General features: G+C 43.8%; 2 protein-coding genes and 1 long non-coding RNA gene across 6 annotated transcripts; all 3 read right to left on the bottom strand.

Moving 5' to 3' along the window:
* Positions 1–783: 783 nt before the first annotated feature.
* LOC117758697 (pleckstrin homology domain-containing family G member 3) lies at positions 784–19,400 on the bottom strand. 4 transcript variants are annotated; one of them, XM_034580582.1, is made up of 18 exons: positions 19,253–19,400; positions 16,875–16,934; positions 14,073–14,527; positions 13,383–13,483; positions 12,685–12,754; positions 12,564–12,610; positions 11,716–11,866; positions 11,362–11,493; positions 10,998–11,180; positions 10,823–10,915; positions 7,872–7,958; positions 7,759–7,792; positions 7,046–7,135; positions 6,931–6,966; positions 6,693–6,703; positions 4,734–4,829; positions 3,095–4,559; positions 784–2,214 (listed from the first exon to the last, which is right to left on the bottom strand). In XM_034580582.1, exons 1-18 carry the CDS (start codon positions 19,383–19,385, stop codon positions 1,325–1,327), a joined length of 4,134 nt encoding a protein of 1,377 aa, XP_034436473.1. In that variant the 5' UTR covers positions 19,386–19,400; the 3' UTR covers positions 784–1,324. The 4 variants fall into 4 exon arrangements, with proteins under 4 accessions (XP_034436473.1, XP_034436475.1, XP_034436477.1 ...); XM_034580584.1 differs by having other exon boundaries at positions 7,055–7,135; XM_034580586.1 differs by lacking the exon at positions 19,253–19,400 and adding an exon at positions 15,642–15,812 and having other exon boundaries at positions 16,875–16,926.
* Positions 4,995–5,736, bottom strand: LOC117758787. The gene is made up of 2 exons (XR_004613363.1): positions 5,646–5,736; positions 4,995–5,575 (listed from the first exon to the last, which is right to left on the bottom strand). It is a non-coding gene; the product is annotated as an uncharacterized LOC117758787 (long non-coding RNA).
* Positions 19,401–20,342: 942 nt separating the features above from the next.
* LOC117758726 (kunitz-type protease inhibitor 1-like) lies at positions 20,343–24,640 on the bottom strand. The gene is made up of 10 exons (XM_034580657.1): positions 24,166–24,640; positions 23,191–23,342; positions 22,300–22,441; positions 21,844–22,014; positions 21,726–21,758; positions 21,506–21,634; positions 21,343–21,393; positions 21,095–21,265; positions 20,842–20,910; positions 20,343–20,760 (listed from the first exon to the last, which is right to left on the bottom strand). Exons 1-10 carry the CDS (start codon positions 24,611–24,613, stop codon positions 20,579–20,581), a joined length of 1,548 nt encoding a protein of 515 aa, XP_034436548.1. The 5' UTR covers positions 24,614–24,640; the 3' UTR covers positions 20,343–20,578.
* Between the last annotated feature and the right edge of the window lie 601 nt (positions 24,641–25,241).

The following is a 25,241-nucleotide window of genomic DNA, read 5'->3' as shown; positions in this document are numbered from 1 at the left end:
CACTGAGGACAACAGCTGCTGCAGCCGCTGGAAGGCTTGCAGACTCCCCTGAAGATACACCAACGAAGAAGAGGATGACAGAACACTTTCCTCACACCCTGATAAAAACGTGTTTATGTTAGAACACACAACTACTACACACTGTTGGTCTGCTTACATGGTTTTAATACAGAATCAAACATGTTCTCTGAGGTCTCACACACAGAGAACAACGGTGTGTTTTTGTGTTTAAATCATTTGAAGTAAACAGGACGTTGAAAGTCACAAATTCAAGTCTCTAATATGCCAGTGTGCCTTTGAGCAAGGCACGAAATCAAACTAGTCATTAGTGTGTATGGAGGACAACAGCTGTTTATCAGGAAATCAATAAACCACAGAGTCAATCAATTATTGAAATAAACTTCAGACCAATTAGAAAGTAAAACAAACCAAAACAGAAATAAACTCAATTAATCATCATTAATACTCAAACATCCAGGTTGATTTTCATGTTTTTCTCATGAAGAAAATAATTCTTACTTATAAAAATCTGCTAAGAGAAGTTAATAGTTATTTAAAAAAACAGTTAAATGATTATTTCACTAATTGTTGTTTATTTTCATTGATCTCTTGATGAAGCAGGTTTCGTCCTCTGTACGTCGACACTCAGACAGTTTGTGTTTTTACACAAAGTTTCATCAAACCAAAAAAACCAGGAAACGTTCAGACTAAAAAAACATTAAAGGAAAATGAACGTGTGAACTTAATGTTTGATGATTAAAACTCTGACATGATGTCATACAAACACACCTGAAGCTTTGCTCCTGCGTCGACTTTGTGCTAAGCTAAGCTAAGCTAAGCTAAGCTGTCCTGACGCACTGAGGGAACATCACATCTCTGTGATGCTTCAGACGTGTGACTGAACAAAGTGACGTGAAAATTTAGTGGTTATTTTTTAGCTTAATTTTTTTACAGTAAAAAAACAGCTGTAACTGTCACATATGAAGCTTTTACAGTGTAGTGATGATTCTTAATGTGTGTGAAGAGGAAAATACACAAAACATCCAGCAGCATTCCTGATTGAAGACGTTTTCTACGTTAAAAAATATTTTACATGTTTCTAAATATTCAACAAAACCAAATAATCTGTTGTTTACAGCACAAGAGATTTTTTGGGCAAATTAGTTTGAGTTATAATGATCTCGATCTCATGGTTTTCTAATTCATAATAATAATAATAATAATAAAGTCATCTCATCATCTGTTCACTACTAAAATAATTAAACACAAACGTTCTTTGGGTTCCTCGCTGATTCAACGTCTCACAGTATTATAAAAATGTTCTTCAGCTCAGACTCTGGAACTTTTCTCTCAGGTTCTTTACGATGCTCTGATGTCCAACTTCCGTCTTCTGTCCCGCGTTTGTTTTCTTGGACTCTTCGTCCTGACTGGTCAAAGACGCTGTTGTCTTGTCGAGCTCTTGAGGCTTCACAGTTTTACTTTTACCCTCGTCTCTCTGTTTGTATTCGTCAGATTCCTGATAGGCTCGGCAGCGGTCGATGACGGCCATGATGGAGATCTTCTCCCTGCTAGTCGGTGAACGGATCTGAACGTAATTTTCTTCTTCTTCTTCTTTTGATGTCGAGGCTGTCTCTTCGGACTCAGGCTCTGGAAGTTTCTCGATGACAGTGATCTTGTGTTCGGAATCGTTGGGTAACGTGGTCTCAGCTGCGATAAAGTAACCGTCGTACTCGGCCTCGGTCACCTGGTCATTCAGCTTCTGAAGCTCAGACATTTGAGGTCCACTCAGTTGAGGGTCGAGCGAATTGGCTCGGTGAAGCCGTTTGCTGCGTTCTCGCCGTCTGGCGTCCTGGCTGCGGCGAGTCTTGTATGAAGGACCCTCGCCAGAAGCTCCTTCGGTGAAGAAGGGACTGGAGGAGCAGCTGGAGTGTCTCCTCACACCCCCGTCAAACATCTGCTCTGGGATGGAGTGACTCCGGCCTACGGGACTCTTCTGGTCAGAGTATTTGGAGCGGAGTTCTCGGACGTCAGGCCAGTTAAAGCCCTCGATGGGAGGAGGAGTCAGGGGGCTGCGGGAGGGAGCTGGACCCATGGAGGCCATACCTGAGCTGAAGGTGAGGATGGAGGTCAGAGGCTGGGTCTGGTCGGTGGGGCTCAGCTCTAGAGAAGAAGGCTTAAGCTGAGAAACCAGCGCCAGGGTCTGGTCTGATTTACCTGCAAAAATAAAACAATCAGTGTTTTAACATTTGATTTTTATTACAACCCGTTTGATCTCCTTATAAAACGCTTGTAAGACTCTGTCATTAAAGCTGTTTTCAGACTTGAGCTTCAGGTAAAATCCAGAGAATCGTCTCCAGAGCTTCTCCAGAGTTTGTGTTTCACAGCTGAACAACTCAGCAGCAGGTTTTCTGCACAGACTCGTTCACAGCATCAGATCCTCCTCCTGGTTCAGGTGAGAGGGGGGGCAGCCGGGTGCAGCAGACAGAGACAGGAAGTGACGTGTTACCTCTGCTGCAGAGGTCATGTGATCATGTTTTCTTCACTCACTCAGTGAATCAGTGGAGGATCCTCTGCTGTGTTCACACTGCTCCTGGATTTAGACTTTATACAGGAGCTCAGGAGGAGAAAGACAAACTGAGTCTGATCCTCCAGAGAAGATCCAGAGAACTGAGGAGCTCAGTTAATGTCTTAAGAGAAATCTAAACTAGAATCATTGTCCTGTTTGTATTCACCATCACATTAAATATACATTACATTAACAATAATATCAGGTCACGTGAGCTTTGACCCTCGACCACCGAAATCGAATCAGTTCATTTTTGAGTCCAAATGACAACTGCTCAAAATGTGAAGAAATTCCCTCAAGACACACTTGAAAATGTCTTGCTCAAGAGGACAAGCTGATATGTCCCGTCTCATATCGGTTCAGCTTTCGCAGTCGTTGAGCACGTCCTCCGACGAGAGCCGGGACACGGCTCTCGTCGTCTGAACAGTCGAGGTGTCGACTGATGAAACAGATATATATTAACATATTTAATCTGACATCATCTTTGTAAAAACCTCTGTGATGTGGTCTGACATTCTGACAACGTACCTGAACCCTCCGTCTCCTCAACCACGCAGGGTAAACTCTTCTTGCTGATCAAGACGCCCTGACTTCGCTGTCGCATCACTGGTTTGGTTGTTTTGATTCGCTGGCTGTACTGGCGAGCCAGGTGGAGGACTTTGCTCTTCATTTTGTCCATGTCTTTGCTTGAATCCTCGCGGGGCCTCTCTGCCTCTGCCCTCAGTTGAGTGACTCGCAGAACTGGAGCCCTGAGGACGACAGCCTCTTCCCTAAAAACCTTCAGACTTCCTGTACAAGTCACGTCGGAGGATTTTTGCTTGGGGGTTGAAGGGCTCGTTGATTCTTCTGGGATGGTGCTGAGGTCAGACACTTCACTCTCTCGCTCACAGGTGTTGTTTGGGATCTTTGTGACAGCGTCAGTTGCTCTGGAGTTTCTCGGCACTTCGCTGCCTCTGTCGTCGCTGTGGGATCTGGTGATCTCTCGCTCCATCGCCTGCCAGATCTTGATCATTTCAGATGAGGGTCTGAACTCCTCACCCTCAGATGGATTCTTCTGCAGGCTCTGATATCTGAGGCTTTCTTCTGAATCTTCTGGATCTGAGCTTCTCTGATCAGACTTTAAAGAGTCTAAAGAGTCACTGGAAACCAAGCGACTGCTGGTGTCTGTGGGTAAGGTGGACTGTGACTCCACTGACGATGGGTCGAGACTGGAGAATGTGGTCAAGGTGGAGGGATTCGTCTGGACGTGGTTATCCTTCGGGATGCTGTCAAGGCGGCTGACCGAGCTCCTGACAAGCCCAGTTGGGATGTATGTCAGACTCTCTCTGCGCTGGAGGCTGAAGGTGGCGTCCTGGCTCTCGGCATATTCATAGTAACTCTTGATTTTGCCAATGAGCAGCTGGTCCTGTTTGGACAGGATGGAGTCCCGCCTCCGTTGAATGCTTCTATCGGCGTCAAAAAGGCTGTCGTCCTGAGGAGATAACTGAGTCAAATCTGTTGCTCGAAAAGTCTCCGCAGCATCAGAACAGACGCTGCTGAACCTTAAAGGTCGGTCGATGGGTTCTGCACTGAGGCTGAGGCTGCTGCTGGTTCTGCTCGGTAACCGTGGAGAAGCAAAGCCGAAGGAGCGGGCTTTGTCTGGAGTTGCACTGCCTCGTTTGATGCTGTTGGTGAAGTGCTGAGCGATGGAGCTGGCTTTGTCCAGAACAGAAGATGGAAGAATACTTGTGGCTTCATCCTCTTTCTCTGATGCCTTTTTGTCATCCTCCTCTTCTTCAGATGATTCCGCACTGCTCAAGGTTCTTGAATCTGAATCTGGCGTGGCGGACAGCGGTTCCTCTGTGGGGGCTGGATCTCCTTCAGGTTTCAGTTCTTCTGAACTCTGAGGAGACACTGAGATCACAGGAGGCTCCAGATCCGAAAAGTCTGGTTCAGCGTTTTCTATCAGTCCAGATTCTGACGTCTTTTCCTGCAGCAGCTCATCGGTGGACAGCTATGAAGAAGAAAATCCAAATAACAATTATAAATGAAATACTAAAATATTCAAATGTCATCTGAAGATTCAGAAACAAGTTTGTGAGGCTGGTTTAGTGAATTTTTTAAAGCTATAAAGACTATAAGATAAAGTTTCAAATATTTAAAAAACGAGTCCTCCGCTGATACTCACCTGCTCAGACGTCGCTTCCGCTCCACCATCTTTTTCAAGAAGTCGTCCTTTTTCTATGTTCAAGTCGAGTGATGAGAAGTCGCCGCCGCCACTGTCCTGCATAAACAACTTTCATATCAGCTGATCAAAACAAAGTAAACATCAAAAACAACAAACAAGTGTCACTGTTTTTTTAAAGGATTAGTTCACAAAAAAGTTCTGCTGTTCACAGAAATAAAACTGTTTTATACGTTTTAGACATTTTATAAGTTTTGAATTTTCCCCCTTCTCTGTCTTGAGAGAAGAAACATCAGACACAAATAAAACTTTATTCATAGATTGATGCCGAAGTGAAACCCTTTAATACAAAAACTGATAAATCATCTTCAAATGAAACAGCGTCTGAAACCAAACGTACAAGTAAACAAATAAACAAAACAAACATCTGCTTCCACGTGCAGCTCCACAGAAATAAGGTTCTGCCAGTCAGACGTCTCACATCAATTCATCAGAACATTTGAAGTATAGCTTAGCATAAAGACTGGAAGCAGAGGGAAACTGTTAGCCTGGCTTAGCATAAAAACTGGAAGCAGAGGGAAACGGTTAGCCTGTTAGCTTAGCATAAAGGTCAGATTCAGGTCCCGTTGACAGCAGAGCTGTGTGATGTTTTGCTCCTGCAGCTTTCGGACCTTCAGGTTCAAGTTCATTTGTAGTTTGCGTAATAAGAACCTACAGAACCTTCAAAACTAGAGAAACCTCCAGAACCTTAAGAAACTTCAGAACCTAAAGAACCTTCACCACATACAAAAACCTCAGAACTATCTAAACCTACATAACATAAGAGACTTCAGAATCTACAGAACCTACAGAACCATCACCTATAGAACTTTCAAAACCTAAAAAACCTCCATAACCCCTCAGAATCTACAAAACCTTCCTAACCTTCGGAATCTACAGAAACATCAGAACCTTCTAAACCTACAGAACCATAAGAAACTTCAGAACCTACAGATCCATGTAAACCTACAGAACCTACTGACGTCCTACGTCGGACCTCTAAAGAACTCTACGTTCTTGACACAGTGAATCAGTTCATCTCCAGCTCCAGAACACCTGAAGAACCGGAGCTAAAAGGGGTTTGTCCTCGCTGCCAGAGGGTCGTGATCCGTGTGGAACATGTGTTCCGGTGTTAGTTCCACACGTGAAGCTCATGCAGCAAATAACGGAGGGCTCCAGAGCAGCGGTGTAAGTTGTCGTTGAGCGGCTGTTATATGTGACGTGTTATGGTGTTGGCGTAGGACGGCTCAATGAGGAAGACGACCAGGCTGGCGGCAGAAAGCCTCACCGTCACCGAGGTGGACGGAGAGTTCTGGAACCTACGGTGCCAGCAGTCCAAGGCAGCGAGCATGGAGCTGGTGAAGTCGTCTACCTGGTCGTCCTCCAGAACGATCTCGTCCAGCTCGCTGTCCGCCGCCTGACGAGGGCGCTGCAGAGACAAACTCTCCTCCTCCTCCTCCTCTTCCTTGCTGCAGATCAGCCGCTCCTCCACCCCCCCCCTCGCCAGCCCAGCTGATCCTTCCACCTCAGACTCTTCCTGACCGGACTCCAGCATGTTGCCGCTGATGGTGGCCTGCAGAGGGCGTCTCTCAAACACTGCCCCCCCCTCCCTGTCTGAGACCTGCAGGGGTCAGAGGTCAATCACTTCCCACAGAGGGTGCTACTGTGATGGTTTTAAAATAAGTTATTTAATTATAAATGTATTCAATTATAAATATACTAAATTACCTTCAGAAAAACAGTTTAATATTCATGTTTAATTGTTTTACTATATTTATTAGTTTGTATTAAAAAACTATTCCACCACTAGAGGGCAGAGCAAACACTGTGTTCAGGCTCTTCTATCTGCTTGGTTTTCAGTGTCTGAACAACGTCTTCTCACAGACTGGTTAGAAGAACAGAGAAAAAAAGTATAAAGCTCACCTGAAAGATGTCTGAGGTCATCATCATCATCATCATCATCATCATCAGCAGCAGCAGCAGCAGCAGCAGCAGCAGAAGAAGAAGAAGAAGATGAAACATGATTTTAGGTTCAAACAGAGAAAAATATTTTGTTGACATAACAAATGATCATGTGAGATTCTGATTCATGTGGTAGATGGTGAAATTAAATTGATGTAAAAAATAACAAGAGATTTGTAAAACTGACAAACAAACAAACCTCTGACGACTGATTTTAGGACCTGGTTGTTCGGTTCTGAAGAAGAAAGAAAAGAGTTCAGTCGAACGTGAGCGGAACACGAGAACGCTGCAGAAGATTCCAGTGTCTGTGTCACCTGACTCACGTCGTCCCCGGCGACCGTCTTTACACTGAGAGGACGCAGCCTTCTTGCGACGCTCTGGGCTGTACCGATATCTGGGAGGATCTACAAGTGACAGGAAGTGAAGAGGAACTCAGAGTTTACCATCTGAACATGTTGTTACAACCAGTCCAACACAAACAACAACAAACATAATGATGATAAAATAATTATTATTTCCACCTCCAGCAGGTTCAGATCCACTTGATGAATTTGAGGCTCCGCCCACACGTCACATGACTATTCACGTACACTGGTCATGTGATGTAAACAGTGTTGTTGTTGACTGATGTTTAATGTTGTTGTTTATGGATGTTTAATGTTGTTGACAGATGTTTAATGTTGTTGTTTAAGGATGTTTAATGTTGTTGACAGATGTTTAATGTTGTTTACTGATGTTTAATGTTGTTTACTGATGTTGTTGACAGATGTTTAATGTTGTTTACTGATGTTGTTGACAGATGTTTAATGTTGTTTACTATTGTTTAATGTTGTTGAAAGATGTTGACCGATGTTTAATGTTGTTTACTGATGTTGACAGATGTTTAATGTTGTTTACTGATGTTGTTGACAGATGAGAGTGAAGAATAAGCTGATGACACTGTGCTGTTATATATTATGAACAGAGTTAAAACATGTCAATAAAATATTTTGAGACGTTTTATAATGTCCAGTTATTTTTTACTCACAGATGGAATCCATTTCCAAGATGGCGTCTTTAGCCTGAAACAAAGCAGACGACAAACATGACACGTGTTTCCAGATGTTGCAGATGTTGCGAGCTGCTCGTGTCGTCGCTAACCTTCTGTGGGATGATGGCGTGATGGTTTTCCAGAATGATGCGTTTGATGTGATGAGCCCACAGCTTCTTCTCCTCCACCGTCTTCGCCTGCAAACGACAACAACACAAATATTCTGTCGCTTTTCAAACACATCACAACGCAGGGAAACTATGAATATGAAGTTGTCTTTTTCTATAGTTTAACAATGTTTCTAAAAACAATAAAATATTAAAAAAAATAATGAAGTATATCAAAATGTTTATATATTTGTGTAATAAGGAGACGAACAATGTGTTTATAAAATAAATATATAAACATGATGATAAATCTAAAATAAAGTTTCTCTTATCAAACACTTTAGTTCCTCGTCTTGTGCGTTTATAGATTTCCTATCAGTTTTTTTTTATCTGATCAATATCCAATATTCAATCAATACTTTGTCTTAAAAAAACATATATTTAACAAGTTTATTTCATGTTTTAAGAAACCTTATCAATTTACATTTTCTACCTCCATCAAATAAAATCCATCCTTCATGTGTCGACTATACACATAATATATATTATATATACATACATACATTGTGTATTTGTATGTATAACATATATGGTGAATAATAGTTAAAAAAAGTCAGGGAACCGTTGGCTGTGACATGGTGGTGTGTGACCCTCCAAGGATCTGGAGGTCATTTTGTAGAGCAGTGCTCCTCCTGTTCCTCTTTCACAAAGGAGCAGATACCTGCTGCTGGGTTGATGCTCCTCGACTGTCCAGGGGTCTCATTTATAACCGTGGCGTCCAAACGGGGCCTGAAACGTGCGTACGCCACTTCCCACGCAAACGTGGGGATTTATAAAAACAAACTTAACGGGAAAATTTGCGCATTTCCACGCAAACTCTGACTCATGCGTAAGAACGTTTTAGAGACGGGAAAATGATGATGCAGACGTGAGGAGGTGAACTGAAGCAGATTATTGATCCATTTCATTATTAACATTAAAACTAACAGCTTTAGTTGTGCTCGCGCGACAAAACTGTTCCACATGAACCTTTTAATTAAAAAATATATAAAACAACTTACAGCAAATTACGTTCATATAATAATAAACAGTGGAGTTGTAGACCCGAGTCATTAATAGTTTTTAATATTTTCTAACACTGTGCGTGTATCTTCCAGGACGGGTGTGTGTAAAATGTCTGCAGTGAACGTGGCTGTTCCATCAGGTGCACAGAGCGACCTGGAGATCACTACAAGGAAAACTATTCACTTTCAAACTTCACTTTCCAAATAATGTCCCAGGAGGTTAGGATCCACTGATCGGTCCGGTTGCTCTAAATAAATAAATACTGCGGTGACACTGGAGCGTGATGCTGCGTGATGCTGCGTGATGCTGCGTGATGGATGCAGGTGAATGGAAGGAGGAGGAGGAAACGAGGGTTCAGCGATGACTGATCAGCTGATCTAGATTCTATAGATCTGTGATCTCCGAGCTGAACTGAGTCCAGTATTAGATCGACTGACGGAACCGAACCATCCCAGGACAAACACGAGCTTATAATGATAATTCTGTTAAATTCTATAGATTGAGGACATCACATCTGTCTCTGAATTTAATAATCCTGCAGTTTTGGATGATTAAAACACGAACATGAGATACAACAGGTTCCCTCACATTCTGACAGTGTGTTTCTTTGCCTCCACCTTTGATTTGGATCTTTTCTTATTTCAGGCTCGGTTCTTTCTATCGTCTTCACTCTCACTCGCTGTGTTAACAGCAGCAGCAGAGTATCAGGGTATTTTATTTATTAGTGACATCACTGCTGTCCCATAAAATGTCTCTTCACCTCCACCTCACTAACAAACACCTCGGTGTCAGTGTCAGAAAGTTTCGCTTCCTCTTCTCATCGCTTGATGCCATGACTCCGTCATGACTCACAGTGGAAGCCCATTGGTCAGCAGCATAATTTAATATTCATGAGGTGCTTTGCATTGACCATTTATGGTTGGAAGTGGGCGTGTAGAGGGCGGAGTAAGAGGCAGATCCTCGTACCAACGTTTCCAGGTGGACTGTGATTTATAAAGTGAACATTGCGTTCAGGTGTGTGTGCGCATTGTTTTCAGAATTTTCTTTTCCGTACGCCGTTTCCGGCTTTTGTGCACACGTACGCTTTTAGTATGAATCCCACGCTGTTTTATAAATAAGACCCCAGCTCTCCTGGTGTAACGTCTCCTGGTGTCTCCTGGTGCAACGTCTCCAGGTGTCTCCTGGTGTAATGTCTCCTGGTGTCTCCTGGTGTAATGTCTCCTGGTGTCTCCTTGTGTCTCCTGGTGTCTCCTGGTGTAATGTCTCCTGGTGTCTCCTGGTGTAATGTCTCCTGGTGTCTCCTGGTGTAATGTCTCCTGGTGTCTCCTTGTGTCTCCTGGTGTCTCCTGGTGTAATGTCTCCTGGTGTCTCGTCTCCTGGTGTCTCCTGGTGTAATGTCTCCTGGTGTCTCCTGGCGTCTCCTGGTGTCTCCTCCAGGCTCTGGAGACGGTGCTGGGAGACACAAACCTTCTTGTGACCCCAGGTATGGATGTGTCCTCCTGGAGGAGCTGGACTACCTGTGCAGCCTGATGGAGCTGCAGGTAGCTCCTCATGCTACCAGCAGTGAGGAGGAGCAGAACCCAGAAGTAGAAGGAGTCAGGAAGGATCAGCAGAGAGCAGCTGTCTGTGGACACCACATTAAAAACATTCCCTGTTTGGGGCTCGTCTTGCTTCTGCCTCCATTTCACCTGTTGTTACTTTGATTTGAACCAAAGCAGAGAAACTGGTTCACAACCACTGGTTCTTCTAATGGACACTTTGATCTCTGGAGTTTAACTTTATACTGTGAACATTAAGGTTCCCTCACTTTACTGAGCTGTGTATTTGTCACACACTGTGTGAAATGCTGTGGTGTGTGTCAGTGTGTGATTCAGGTGTCGGGGGTTGACCTGGACGGTGTGCGGTTGTTTGGGATGTTTGTAATGAGTGACGCTGAAGCTCAGAGAATCTTTGGCGTTTTCGATCAACATCAGAGTGGAACACTGAAACAGAGCGAGAGAGAAAACAGCGTCAGCTTCAATTCTACAAAAAAAAAAAAAAAACGTGACTGGTGGTGTTCCTCACTGAGATGTGCGTTTTGTAGACGTAGTGTTCTCCGCGGCGTTTGGTGATTAGCAGCACGCGATCAAACAGGAACAGTGTTCTCTCGTTCTTGGCTCGATGAACTTTGAAGGTTCCCTCCAGAACCAGTTCTCCGTACGTGGTGAGGTCAGGACCTTTCCAGTTCAACAGCAGAGACTGAACCTCCTGAACGAAAACACAAACACACCTTTTATTTGGACTTTTACTTTGTACAGTGATTTCCTGATAGCACAGCGCCACCTGTTGGGACGTCAACAACTAAACAATCATCGTAAGTCTGCTGCTTGAAGACGTCACTTAGAGCCACTCATCATATACATGTTTTTAAACCAATCATCTGATTCACCTGCAGCCTGACGGCATGTTCATGTTTCCTCTTCATGTCGTTGATGTACCAGGCCACGCCCGTCATCGTGTAGATCGCCTCCTCCACCACCTCATACCCCTCCTCCTCAGGGTCAAAGTGCTTCGCTATCTCCTAAACAACAACAACAACAACATCCTCAAACAGAATCTAAAGTCAGACAGGAAACATGATCGACTGAATGTGCTGGAACAATGTGGTGAACACAGATCTCATTGGTTGTTCGGCTGCTTGAACACTCAGTCAGAGACATGACAGCGGACGTTACGTCACCTCTTTACAATGATCTCAGGTCTGCTGCTTTACACCATGAATGCAGGTGTGAAGGGTTCTTACCTGGAGCAGCAGGTGGTATTTGAGGATCCTCTGAACAGGTTTGAGTAGGTAAGAACCCAAAGGTAGCGAACGCTTCAACTGCGCCTGACGCTCCCGAAAAAACTTTGCCAGAGATTTAATCCGCATGCAATCAGTGAGCGCTGCCACCGAACTGAAACAGGTGTGAACAAGTAGAAACGTGTGAACAGCAGTCTGTTCTACGAAGCTAGTTCAACATATCCATGATATCTGTCAGTTATCAAGCTGAACTTAGCCTAACAATCACAGTCAGGCTAAGTGGTCACGCTGGTTTAGTGTCAAGTTAACTCTGGTTTTCGTCATTAAGATATGAGCATGTGCACATAAAAGGGGCGGGATTTACTGCATATGACCAATCAGAGACAAGGACAGTTTGACTGACACCAGAGCCTCATATTTCACAAGGATCAAACTGTTGTATAATAAAAATGGAGGAGAACAAACATCCTGAAGAAAAGAAACAGTTACAGCTGCTAAATGCAGGAAGAACAGCTGGTAAAACATCTGGGATTGTGTCAATGTGTAAGTTACAGCGCCCCCTGGTGACATTTGCTAAAAAAATATTACATGACCACGTGGTCAGTGGGCAGAGCTTCTATACTGTTTGATCGCTTATCTCCAACTTAACCTGGAGCAGGTCAGCTGTTCAGCAGAAGTTACCATGGTGATTTACCCCGATAACAGGGAACGAGCTTCGTAGACTCTGATTTAAACCTGAAGTTAACCTGAAAACCACAAATCCTGCTTTATTGGACAGAGCTCAGGTAGAAACAGGTGTGAACAAACCTCTGTAACAAAACAACACGAGGAAGTGTGTAGTCAGAACTTACTTGGGGTAGTTGGTGCAGTACTGAGTGTAGATCTCAAAGTACTCGCTCTGAAACAAACAGGAAACAGTAAAGTCCAGTTTCGGGTTCAGATTAAGATTCAGATTCAGATTTCACCTCTCACCTTCATGACGAAGCAGCGGGCGACCGCGACAGGGTCGTTGTCACACAGGTCGAGAGCCTGAAGCAGCTCGCTGTGAACAATAAACACGTCACCATGACGACACAACAACAAGCCCCACTTCTGATCCATTTATCGACAAAATGAATCTGTAATTTGTTCTGAAATTCTGAATCAGTTTGATAAAATCAGTTCACAATGAAACAAACACACCATTTAGTCACACTGGAGGTTTTGATCGAATCACATGATCTTCAGCAGGTGACGTAACCATGGCAACATTTCACATGATTAAAAGTGGTAACCAGTGAAGGGAGTGGAGGAGCAGTGTAGTGTGAGAGGAAATTTAAACATCATCAATTCAATGATAAGCACAGATGAAGATCATGTGATCAAAAGCTCCAGAAGAATCAGTTTTCACTTCAATGAAAGAAACAAAGAGAAAAAACTCTGACATGTGATGGAACCACCTGTCCAGCAGGTGGAGCCAGTGTGCATCATGCAGCTGACTAAATGAAAACATGTTCCTGTGTGCGTAACCACAGCAAAACACTGCACACGGGCCGCGCCGGTCCGACAAACAAACTCACCCTCTGACACGAAGTAGCGAGCGCTAACCCTGAGGAAACGTTACAACACACAAGACTCAGGTCAAGGTCAGAGGTCACATCACTTCTTCTCAACATATTTCAGTTTGTCACCTATTGAACTCGTAAATGTCCTCGATGTTTCCAAACAGAGAGCAAACCTGCTCGGGACGAATCGACAAATTAGCGCAGTCGATGATGTGAGCCAGGTAATCCTAAAAGACAAGATTACAGTGTAAATGTTTTACAGTGTAAATGTTGATTGATAACAGTTGAAACGTGATCTTTATTTATTGATTATTTTGAAAAATCATAATTATAATTGACAGATTTGTGAGCAGCTTCCTCTCTGAGTTTATTTGATTGATTATTGATTATTTTGGGATGTTCCAGGTTCTCGCTCTGATCCTCGTCGTTACATCAGCAGCTGATCCAGGTCTTAACCGGGTGATTATCACCATGACGACGGCAGCGACTGATCTCAGCTGCCACCTGCTCATCGTCACGTGTCACTCACACGTGTCCCTGTCCTGTCTGACCTGCGGGGGGCGTCGTCGAGTCAACATCCTGTGGACTTTAACTTTAAAGGGTTTAATGTTTAGGTATTGATATGTTATACAAAGAAAATGGCAGAAATGTGTTCATATAAAATACAAAAGATAAAATATTAAATGTATGTATAAAAAAAAATGTAAGTATAAAAGGTATATGCGTATATGAAATAAAATATTTAAAATAAACCTTACATTATTATTGATATACTATATATGATAAATTAAATATAAACAGAGCTGATGATGTCACCTCTACGATCATGCGCAGGTCTCTGACATACATCCTCTCGGTCTCGATGATCTCCATGACGACCCGGTCTAGGTAGGTCAGCTTAGGGTTCGGGGTCATGCTGCCGGTCATGAGCGGCGACGTCTGCTGCCGGCCCCTTGAGGCCCGACTCGCCGTCAACTCTTTGTTGTTGTTGTTCTGGGTGAGGCCGAGGCTCCACCCCTTACTGTGACAGGGTGGGCATGGCCTCGACTCCTCGCCACCGTGTCCTGCGGGGCTCAGGTCTGGGCTGATGTCGGGGTCGGAGGTTTGGCTGGATGGCGGCGGGGCGAGGCTGTCGTCTCTGGATCCTGAGGACAGCGTGGAGATCAGGCTCACAGGGCGAGGGTCCGACAAAGGCAGGTCAGAGTCAGAGGGCGTGGCTGATGGCGCCCGCTCATTACTGCTAATAGAGGCGGTAGAGAGGCGGGGCGACTCTGAGGAGAGAGGCGTAATTGACAGGACTGATCAGGATCTAAAAGGTTTTTCACATTTTCAAAATAAAAGTTCAGTTATAAGGGAGTGAGAGGAGACAGGATGTGACATCACAGAGACAGGATGTGACATCAAAGCGAGAGGATGTGACATCACAGAGACAGGATGTGACATCACAGCGAGAGGATGTGACATCACAGAGACAGGATGTGACATCACAGCGAGAGGATGTGACATCACACACGTCGGTGACATTACAGATGTGATGCGTGAGTGTGTGTGCATGTGATCATCATTATAATAAACACGCTGATTATATACAAACACAACTACACGCTGATTATATACAAACACAACTACAAGCCGATTATATACAGACACAACTACACGCTGTGTGTCTGGGGTCTATACTGTTTGACACAGTGAAGTCAAACGAACTGTTCACAGTGAAAAGTCAATAAAGGTTTCAATGATTGAATCATACGAATAATAACAAGTTGACGTCTCTGCTCCTGAAGGATCAGGAAGTCATGTGACCAGACGACACTGAGGCTCCGCCCCCACAGAAACCAGAGTGGTGTTATTTTAGTCGGAAACGTGACAAGGAACGCTTGGAAGTCGGAACTCGGAAATTTCAAGTCTGAATATCTGTCATCCGAGTTTTCTGGGACGCAGCATTATGTAACAGTTTAAGTCAGCTGGTTTCCATAGTGATTAAGACTGTGGTCATGTGACCTGAGATTATCTTTGAGAGAAGGGACGGACACACACACACACACACACACACACACACACACACACACACACACACACACACACACACACACACACACACACACACACACACACACACACACACACACAGAATCAGCTAATGTCACTTTGTTTTCTTTAACAAACTATACTACCCATCAGCCTCGGGGCTGTTGCTATGGAGACACAGAGCAGAGAACAAACAATCTTTATTTACAACTAACGTCCGTACACGAGCACAAGCCGCTGCTCATCTGCCACAAACAACAACACAACAACAACACAACACAAACACAGACTCAGTGACATGTCACATTAAAACCAGACATCGTCAGAGGAAACAGTCTGATCGTTTGTTCCTACCTTCCACCTCTTCCTGTCTGCAGAGACCCGGACCAGGACCAGGACCAGGTCTGATCAGGACACACAGACTCTACATGAAGCTCCACCAGCACAGGGCAAGACGTAATCCAATTAGATTGAGTGCGAGGAGCAGGGGGAGGGTGACGCCACCTGCTGGACAGTCACTGACCTCTGACCTCACACAACAGATATGATCAATGTCACATCAACTGTTTCTGTCGTTATTTAAAAATAAACTCGTTCTGAAGCGACACTCTGACTCTGTGTGTGTGTGTGTGTGTGTATGTGTGTGTATGTGAATGTGTGTGTGTGTGTGTGTGTGTGTGTGTGTGTGTGTGTGTGTGTGTGTATGTGAGAGAGTGTGTGTGTGTGTGTATGTGGATGTGTGTGTGTGTGTGAGAGTGAGTGTGAGAGTGAGTGTGTATGTGTGTGTGTGTCTGTGTGTGAGTGTGAGAGTGAGTGTGAGAGTGAGTGTGAGAGTGAGTGTGTGTGTGTGTATGTGGATGTGTGTGTGTGTGTGTGTATGTGAGAGAGTGTGTGTGTGTGTGTATGTGGATGTGTGTGTGTGTGTGTGTGTGTGTGTGTGTGTGTGTGTGTGAGAGTGAGTGTGAGAGAGTGTGTGTATGTGTGTGTGTGTGTGTGTGTGAGTGTGAGAGTGCGTGTGTGTTATGACTATGATCAGTGATGAAGTCACACTGAGACAAAACTGCCATAAACACATCTATTGTCCTGGTGTGTGTGTGTGTGTGTGTGTGTGTGTGTGTGTGTGTGTGTGTGTGTGTGTGTGTGTGGGGACACTGCCGGTTCCCTTCACCACCGACCACAGAGAAGAAAAACAACACCGATGACAACAAGGACGGATCTGTGAGGATTTAGGACGTGCACGGGGTTCGTGCACGTTAGATGTGAGAGCACATCAGTCGCTCTGGAACTTTTCCTGCAGAACCTCGTCAGTGTCTACCCCCTAACCCTAACCCAGTGAAAAGTGAAAGAGTTCATGTCTGAAAGCATCGTGAGTCATTGTGTCCACAGGGTTCACGTGGTTGTAATATGTGTCTTCACCACTAAATATCACTAAATCCTTCACATTGACAAATTCCAGAAAATGTTTGAACCCAATTTTCCAGTTCAAACTCACTTCCTGTTTAGCGGTAGCATCGTGTGCTAACAGTCGATGATCTCAGACTGACCTCTGACCTCATGTGGACCAGGACCAGTGAGATCAGATCTTACCTTCAGACATGGAGACGTCAGACGAGATGATGACGGATCCTTCAGGCATCGCTCTGACACCTGCACACACACAGACACACACAGACTGTAAATAAAGATGGACGACATGACAGCTCTCTAAAGTAAAGCCAACGTGTCTCTCTCGTCATAAACCTCGCCTTCTCCATGTTAGCAGATAGGACATGAATGAAAGTAAAAAAATCAAAGCAGACAAGGAACAAGGTTCTGTTGCTTCTTCGACGTTCGTCCTGGTCTTTACTTCACTGAGCGTCACATGGTTGAGCAGCGGAAAACAATGGACGAGGATCCGCTGAGTGTGTTTGTTGACATGAGGGTGAAACTAAATCCAACCAAAACAAAGCCTCAGTGAGGACAGAGACCAGCTGTGAGGAACCGGACCGAGCACCTGTATCTGATACGACCTGAACGAGCAGGAAGTGATGAATGCATCAGCTCATCGTTCACAGCTCGTTTGAATTCATCACTTGAGCCGTGACCTCCTGTCTGAAAACTTCTATCACTACTATTATTATTTTCAACCTGCAGCTGCAACAATAACTTTAAAAATAGATTTTTCAAGTTAAATAATCGTTTGGTCATTTTCTCTGTAAAAACGCTGAAAAACAAAACAATTTTCACAGTTTTCTGACGTCGAAAAGAAAAAACTGACTGACAAGAAGACAATGTTCAGACTTAAGAATGTGGCCTCATGGGAAGTTGCAGTTTACACCGTTTTAGTTTTGGTTGAGGGGATGCAGGAGGGACAGGGTACGGCAGCGACATCGGACTTGTACCAGTCATGTCCACCAATTAGACGTGGCCCAAGGCGACTGCATATACAACCACCAACAACAGCTCGTCGTGAATCTCAAGTACGACTTTCCTTTCGTGGTGAAATGGCGTCCCCCGAACCAACAGCATCCTTGGACAATTTAGTCCCAAAGAAAAGCGACACTTCAGTGGTATGGAAGTATTTCGGCTTCGAGGGGGCAGATGTGGAACAGAAAAGGTTCTGTGCAACACCTGTCATGGAACACTTGCCACATCCCAAGGAACCACCAGGAACTCCACGTCCGTATGATAAGGGCTCACGAAGGCATCGAGAGGTAACGAGCCCCACAACATACAACCTTTCTAAACACATGGTGTCTGTTAACACCGCGACCACAGACGGCTTCAACGCCCCCCCGCGATGTCCTCAGTGTTGCTCTGGTATATGTGAATATTAATTATCAATTAATGTTTTACTGTAATTACAATTGTTATTAATAATAATAACAACCTTTTACTTATTGTTGTTATTAAAAGTGGTATAAAGGTTATCATCATTATTATTTATTTTGTTTTTATTATATTTTCAGTCTGTAAAGTTTGGTTAATCTTTTTTTTATGTGAAAGAGGAAGTGAATCCAGCAACATTTGATCGTTAATGTCTGCAACCAGCAGGTTGAAGAAGTAGAGATTTACTTTGGAGTAATTTTAACATTTTAAGTTAAATGCTGGTTATCAGCAAATAAATCTTTTACTTGAATGTGCAATATTTAGATATTTTGTGTAACCTTTATATTCCTCACACACATTCTTCCATCCTTTTTTATCACTATATTAAGTGATAGCTTTTTTATAAGATTTATAAGTCTGACAGTTTTCAGATACGTTCTATTTTCTTATTGGAATTAGTTTATTTTTATAATTATTTATCAAACGTAACAGTCACAGCTTTTGTGATAATCTGTTTGATGCTTCTCATCTTTGCATTCGAATAAAGACAAGTTCATATTTTGATGGTGTCAATGTTAAACACACAATAATTGTTCATTAATCGTAATCGAGGTAAAAGTTTGAAATAATCATAACATTGATTTGACGTTTTATGGCCCCACCCTAATAACTCTACACTGCCCCTAGAGTTCATGTGCATATTGCATCTTGTGTGGTTAATAAAGACAAAACACACTGACCAACAACACACACTGAGAAGGACACACAATCACACACGACACACAATAACACACTTGTACACACACAGACACTGATACACACACATTCACACACTAGTACACACACACACACAATCACACACACATTCACACACTAGTACACAATCACACACACATTCACACACTAGTACACACACACACAAACACATGTTGAAACACATTCACACTCACACATGGACACACAATCACACACTCGCTCCCTCATCGTCAGGGTTTCATGTCATTGTTGTTGTTTGTTGTTGTTTCTGTATAAAAGTCGACGTTTCGTCTCGAGCCTCAGTCGGAGCCACACCCACTCTCTTGTCTGATTGGTTTAAAGTTAGACACTTCCGTGTTAAGCAGCTGTGTCTCGAGAGGGCGAACAGGTAAATCACTCACCCGAGTCCAACCAGAGGTCCGTGTGTGTCCGTGTGAGTCCGTGTGTGTCCGTGTGAGTCCGTGTGTGTCCGTGTGTCAGTGTGTCATTCACCTCCGCTCTGTCTGCAGGCTGCCGCGCACTCTTACTGCGCATGCGCACAACCAGGAGGAAGCGGTCACTGTCAGAAGGTTCCCCTGAGAACCAGCAGGGGGCGTCCTCACATACATCTGCTCTACTTTCATCGGTGTGGAATGATTTATAATCAATCAATAAATCAATAGAAAACTTATCAGAGCCAATTTTTTAATGATGATCTAAACAGACCTGGAATCCTCCATGATGTGAAGAAACATGTGACCTCTCACCTGTCAACAGGAAGTAGATGGTCTCCTCTGGTTGCTTAGTAACAGAAACTCCTCTGAAGGAGGAGCAGTGATGGTGAAGAGTCAGAGCAGGGACGACGAGGTGGAACTGTTACTGACAGGAAGTGTTAGCGACAGGAAGTGTTAGCGACGCTTTGTGTTCACCGCTGGTAGTCGAGTCATGTGACTGATGAGAACCAATCAGGAAGAGAACGTCTGCGTCATCGTTTACTAAAGTCTCAGTTTCTGTTGGTTCAGACTAAAACACAACCCCAGAGTTTTCAAACTAAAACTGTCTCCCCCTGCTGGAGGTTAACCTCAGTGTTGACAACAACTCACTGTTACACAACAGAGAACCAGAAGGAAAACGTGAAGAGACGAGTTTAAACACGTCAGAGTTTAACAAACAAGGACGACACAGAGAACATTCTTCTGATGACACGGACAACACGCTCGTGACACGGGACACATCAGAACATATCAAACATATCTCAGCTGTTTCACTTCGTTTGAGCAATTGTTATAAATAATGTTTTGTTCATCAGCTTTAAATAATAATTCATATTTAAATTCTTGTCCTCTGAAAAGAGGCTAATTAAGATTCCTCTGCTCCCCTTTTGTTTCCGTCGCTCTCACTCACTTCTCATGGTCGTTTGTTGTCATGGAGACTTCAGATGTTTTCACGAGACAAAAAGAAAATGAAAAAACTATTGTCTGTTTTTCTTTATTGACAAATGAGCAGATTTTAACGACCTGAGATATTTAAATGTTTTATTTTGAATCAGATTCAACCTTTGACCCCAACAAACACAACTGATAAATATAAGAAACACAAAGTGACAGAAGCCCTACAAAACAAGATCAGACACAAAATGAACATCTTCACATGTGATGATTACAGCTACAAACCACTGACGACCTCACACAGGTCAGTGGTCCTCATGAGGACAGTAGTGATGATGTCACAAAGGTGAGGTGATGACATCATACAGATTTAGTGGTGCTGTTGTAAACGAGTGTGTCCTGTTCTGACAGCGCCACGTGGGCGGGGCCTGTAGTGACAGGCCTATGGGAGTGCTCCCTCCTGTTCTTCAAGAAGCAGTAGGTCAGGATGGCCAACAGAGCCAAGATGGCCACCGACAGAACCACAGCCAGCGCTATGGTGCCTGAGGAGCAGAGAGTGAGATCACTTTCTGTCCACTGTCACCTGATATTCAAAATATGAGTAATCATCTTAAAGATCTGACCTGAGTCGTCTTTGTCATCCTTGTCGTCCTCAAAACGGTCAAACATCCCTCTGAAGAAGACGTTATGCTCTGAAGACACAAACACAACATTAAGTACAACTATAGGGAAACATACGGGACTAAATTGACTATATGGAACTATATGGACTAAAGGGAACTATAAAGTCAGAACTGCATGAAGCATTTAGACAACATGGACTGTATTGTGTACGTGACAACTACTTCTGGCACAACGTTTTTTCCTCTTTTGTACCAGTCACTCCATCGCAGATATCACCACACTTGTTTTCTTCCTCAAAGTTGTTCTCATTTCCTTGACAACCACCGTAGGTGAAGCGGTGGCACTTCCTGTCCAGGGGGTCGTAGTACCAGCGTGTGTGACCTGCCCGACATGGACCGGTGTGGGGGGGCTCCGCACACCGAGCTGCGGTAGGGTAGGATGGTGTTAGCATGTAACATGTTAGCTTCAGCGGATAATTAGCAGGAAAAGAAGAAACGGACCTTTCTTCTGGTTGACGTCGATGCTCAGCAGGCGAGTGAAGGTCTGGTTTACTGAGGAAGAGGAGGAGGAAGATCACCGCTATGTGTTTAGTCTTGTGTGTCTGTTTTGTGAGGACGTTTTGTTTGATCCTCACTCAGATGTGAATCAGTGTGTTTGTGTTACGTTTGTTGCAGTGTTCCTCATCTGATCCGTCGCTGCAGTGTTTCACACCGTCACACTCCAGACTTCTGTCCAGACAGCAGCCACTGCTGCAGATCAGCTGATCAGGATGACAGGCTGACCCACACACCTCTGAACACACCCACACACACACACACACACTTACTTATCCTTCACATCCTAAACAGTTAACCCTAACCATAAGGTGCATTGTGGGACTGACCTGTGGGGAGAGGGGCGCCCCTCTCTGCTTTTGCTGATGACAAAAAAAAAGAAACATGAATCATCAATCAGTGTTGTTTACGTGTGTGTGTGTTTGTGTTTGTGTGTGTGTGTGTTACCTGTGACTCCTTTGCAGGCAGACACACACTCGTCTTTGGTAACGTAGTTGTTGTTGTTTGGTTTACAGCCTCCGAACACAAACTGCTCACAGACTTCCGTAATGGCGTTGTAATGCCAGCGTGGAAACGAGCCGCGACACAGCCCGACCTTCACCGCAGCCAAACAGTACGCTGAGACAGAGACATGACACCATCAAGCATTTTATGATGTTTCATATAAAAAACGTTTCTGACAAAGGAAGAAGAAGAGAGAATCAGGAAATAGGGCTAACTGGTTCTCATGCTAACCTCAGTGGAAGAAAACAAGAGTTGTGTGTGTGTGCGTGCGGCAGGTATTCCAGTCTAACCAGTTTGAGGCGAGGTGAGGCTCCTCAGTGTAAAAACACTGATTCACACTCTTGTGTGGTGGGAAAACAACGAAATCATCAGGGGACTACATTTCCCATGAGCACTCACAGCTGGACAGCTCTGGGCTGAGGACAAGGACGGTGACCTTGGTATCGTCTGATTGGCCGTTGGAGTCGGTGACGGTGAGCTTGAACACATATGAACCTGACTGCAGGTTAGAGAGTCGCACCTGGTCAAGTAGAGTGGTCTTCTGCAGAAATCACAAATCACTGAATTTGAAATCACAGCAACAGATTCTACACAAACAACTTATATCTAAATTAGATTATATATACAGTTGTATAATTCAATTTTTTGTGTAAACATTCAAGTTTGCCTCATTGTTTGTTTACTGGGCAGTGAGGTAGGAATTCATTCTCCAAAGTTATGTCTTTCTGTGAAAAAATCAATACTCATTAACTGTAAAGAAAGAAAACCAAACTTATTTCATTTTGGAGGATTGGAAAGACCTTGGTCTCAATGGAACAAACACGCAGCAACTCTACCAGTGAAGGTCGTTAATCAGGTCGTTGCTGAACACAACTCATCATTTAGTTTACAAATTCTTGAAGGACTTTCTTCATCCCGTCTACATATTATTATTATATAGTCCTCATATTATCTTCTCTTTAATATGTATGTCAACCGATGGATGGTTTCCTACACCTAAACTAAATTGAAATATGAGATGAAGCAATAGTTTTCGATGAAATTATATGACTTTATGTACTCAAAGCAGTTTGTCAGTTTAGTAATATTAGATAAAGTACTCGCGGTACCTAGGTTTGCTCTGCACTCTCTGACCTGGGGTATTGTAGAAATGATGCTACTTGTCCTTGATTACACCCCCTACCGTTGATTATATTTTTCTTTATCATGGTTTGTCATGTACGTTTAAATAATAATACAAATTACTTTTACAACTTTATTTCAACTTTAAACACTTTAAGCAGGCTTTACCTCCATCTTGACGCCGGTGTCTCCACTCAGCCGACTCCAGTTGTAGTCAGTGATTTGGGCGTCGCCCAGCGTCAGGCTCTCGATGCCGTTCAGGGTCACCATCGCACCAGGCTGAACGATGACATCACGACCTGCGGTGGCGATGGGATCACCTAAAGAAACAGTGATGTCACTGAGAAACTGTTTGTGGTTGGGTTGCTATGGAGACACAATTTAGTATCAGTTGGGAGAAACTGTCAAAATAAAAGCTGTTGAATTGACTGTGATCAGCTCCTGTTCCTTCAAAATAAAATAAGCTGAATTCATTGTGATCAGTTCCTTCAAAATGAAAGCAGCTGAATTGACTTTGATCTGACTGAAAGCTGTGGGTGATGATTGTGACCATAACATGCAGCACTAAGATGATCAATTACAGTCATGTATCAATCACTGGTTAACCATTTATTAATCAAACATCAATCACAATTACTAAATCAGTCATCAATTATTAAAGTCTTTTGTAATGGAAAATTCCACTGATCAATGTCTTATTACTGTTTTGACTGTTTTCTGTGCACTTAGCTGATACAGCATCAATGTCTTCCACCTCCTGTCGACCTTTATTTGTGTAACTGTAACAGTGATGCCAGACAGCAGACGGTTCCTGTCTGCTGTCTGTTCTGTATCCCATTCATCACATTGTATAAAAACCCTCCTTTTTAACTTCTCGTGGTTTCACTCTGAGCCATGTTGCTGTGTAACCCTCTGCAGAGCTAATCATTAAACCTCGAAGACAACTCCGGTCTGAGAAACTCTTTATTTCAAATCTCATGATAAGTTTCCACGACACTTTGTATGAATAATTATTGGCGACCGTCTATAGACTGTGATCCGTGTATTGATCTGTGTATTGATCTGTGTATTGATCTGTGTATTGATCTGTGTATTGATCGACATTGATCCGGTGACACTGTGATGGTCCAGGTGTGGACTCACCTGTCCCCTGTGGTCCCGCCAAGTGTTTCTGGAACACGGACTCTCTGATGAAGCTCTGGTACCCGGCCTGGTTCACGAACCTGCACACGAAGCGGTTTCTGTGGACGCAGCTGAACAGGACGCAGGTGCGATTCTCCGATTCTGCCGCTCCGGCGGCGCGCGGCTCCAGCAGCGCCAGGTTGCAGCGCGGGTTCCCGCAGCACGCGCGCTCACAGACCTCCATGGTGTGCACGCGCTCAGTGGACATTAGCGCCGCCCCCTCCTTCAGTGCGTCCTCCGCGTCCAGCACGAAGTTGTCCTGACCGGAGCGTCGAGCTGCGCGGCACTGCGCGTCCGGCGCCGCTCCGCCTTGCCGCAGCAGCGGCAGGAGGAGGAAGAGGAGCAGGGGCGGCAGCAGGGAGGAAGAGGAGGAAGAGGAGGAAGAGGAGGAAGAGGAGAAAGAAGACATTTTCAGCTGCAGTCAGTGTAAATGCAGGGAGAGGAAGAGTTTACCGCGTGTTGCTCCTTGGTCTATACAGGTGTGTCTCACCTGCTCACAGACAGGAAGAAAACTCCTCTGACGTCACTCGGGTGTGTCCAGGAGGCGGAGTCTCTTTGTTGATGTTTTCTCTCAGTACATATAATAAATGTTTTTATTGTTTCATAATAAACTCATAAGGTTTGTCTGTGTAAACATGTTTATACATTTTATCTAAATAAAATCAGATGTGTTTAAAAGCTATTGTTACTGACACTAAACAATATCAAGATAATTTATAAATTTATTATGAATCAATCAATCAATCAAATTTTATTTGTAAAGCCCATATTCACAAATCACAGTTTGTCTCAGAGTCTTTAACAAGGTGAGACGTCCTCTGTTCTTAGCCCTCAACAAGAGTCAAACTACTAAAACCTTTAACAGGTAAAGAAGGTAGAAACCTCAGAGACACATGTGAGGATCCGTCTCCCAGGACGGACACAAGTGAACAGATGTCCCGTGGAACAGAGAACATCACCAAGATAAAGGTTTTAGCAGGATTGATAAGAATAAACATTTTGAAGCATAACTGAAGGTCAGTGAATTGATAGATTAT

The sequence above is a fragment of the Hippoglossus hippoglossus genome, chromosome 24 (assembly GCF_009819705.1).
Source record: "Hippoglossus hippoglossus isolate fHipHip1 chromosome 24, fHipHip1.pri, whole genome shotgun sequence".
NCBI lineage: Eukaryota > Metazoa > Chordata > Actinopteri > Pleuronectiformes > Pleuronectidae > Hippoglossus > Hippoglossus hippoglossus.
The sequence above is the reverse complement of the archived record's forward strand: the minus strand, read 5'-3'. Positions and strand labels throughout refer to the sequence as shown.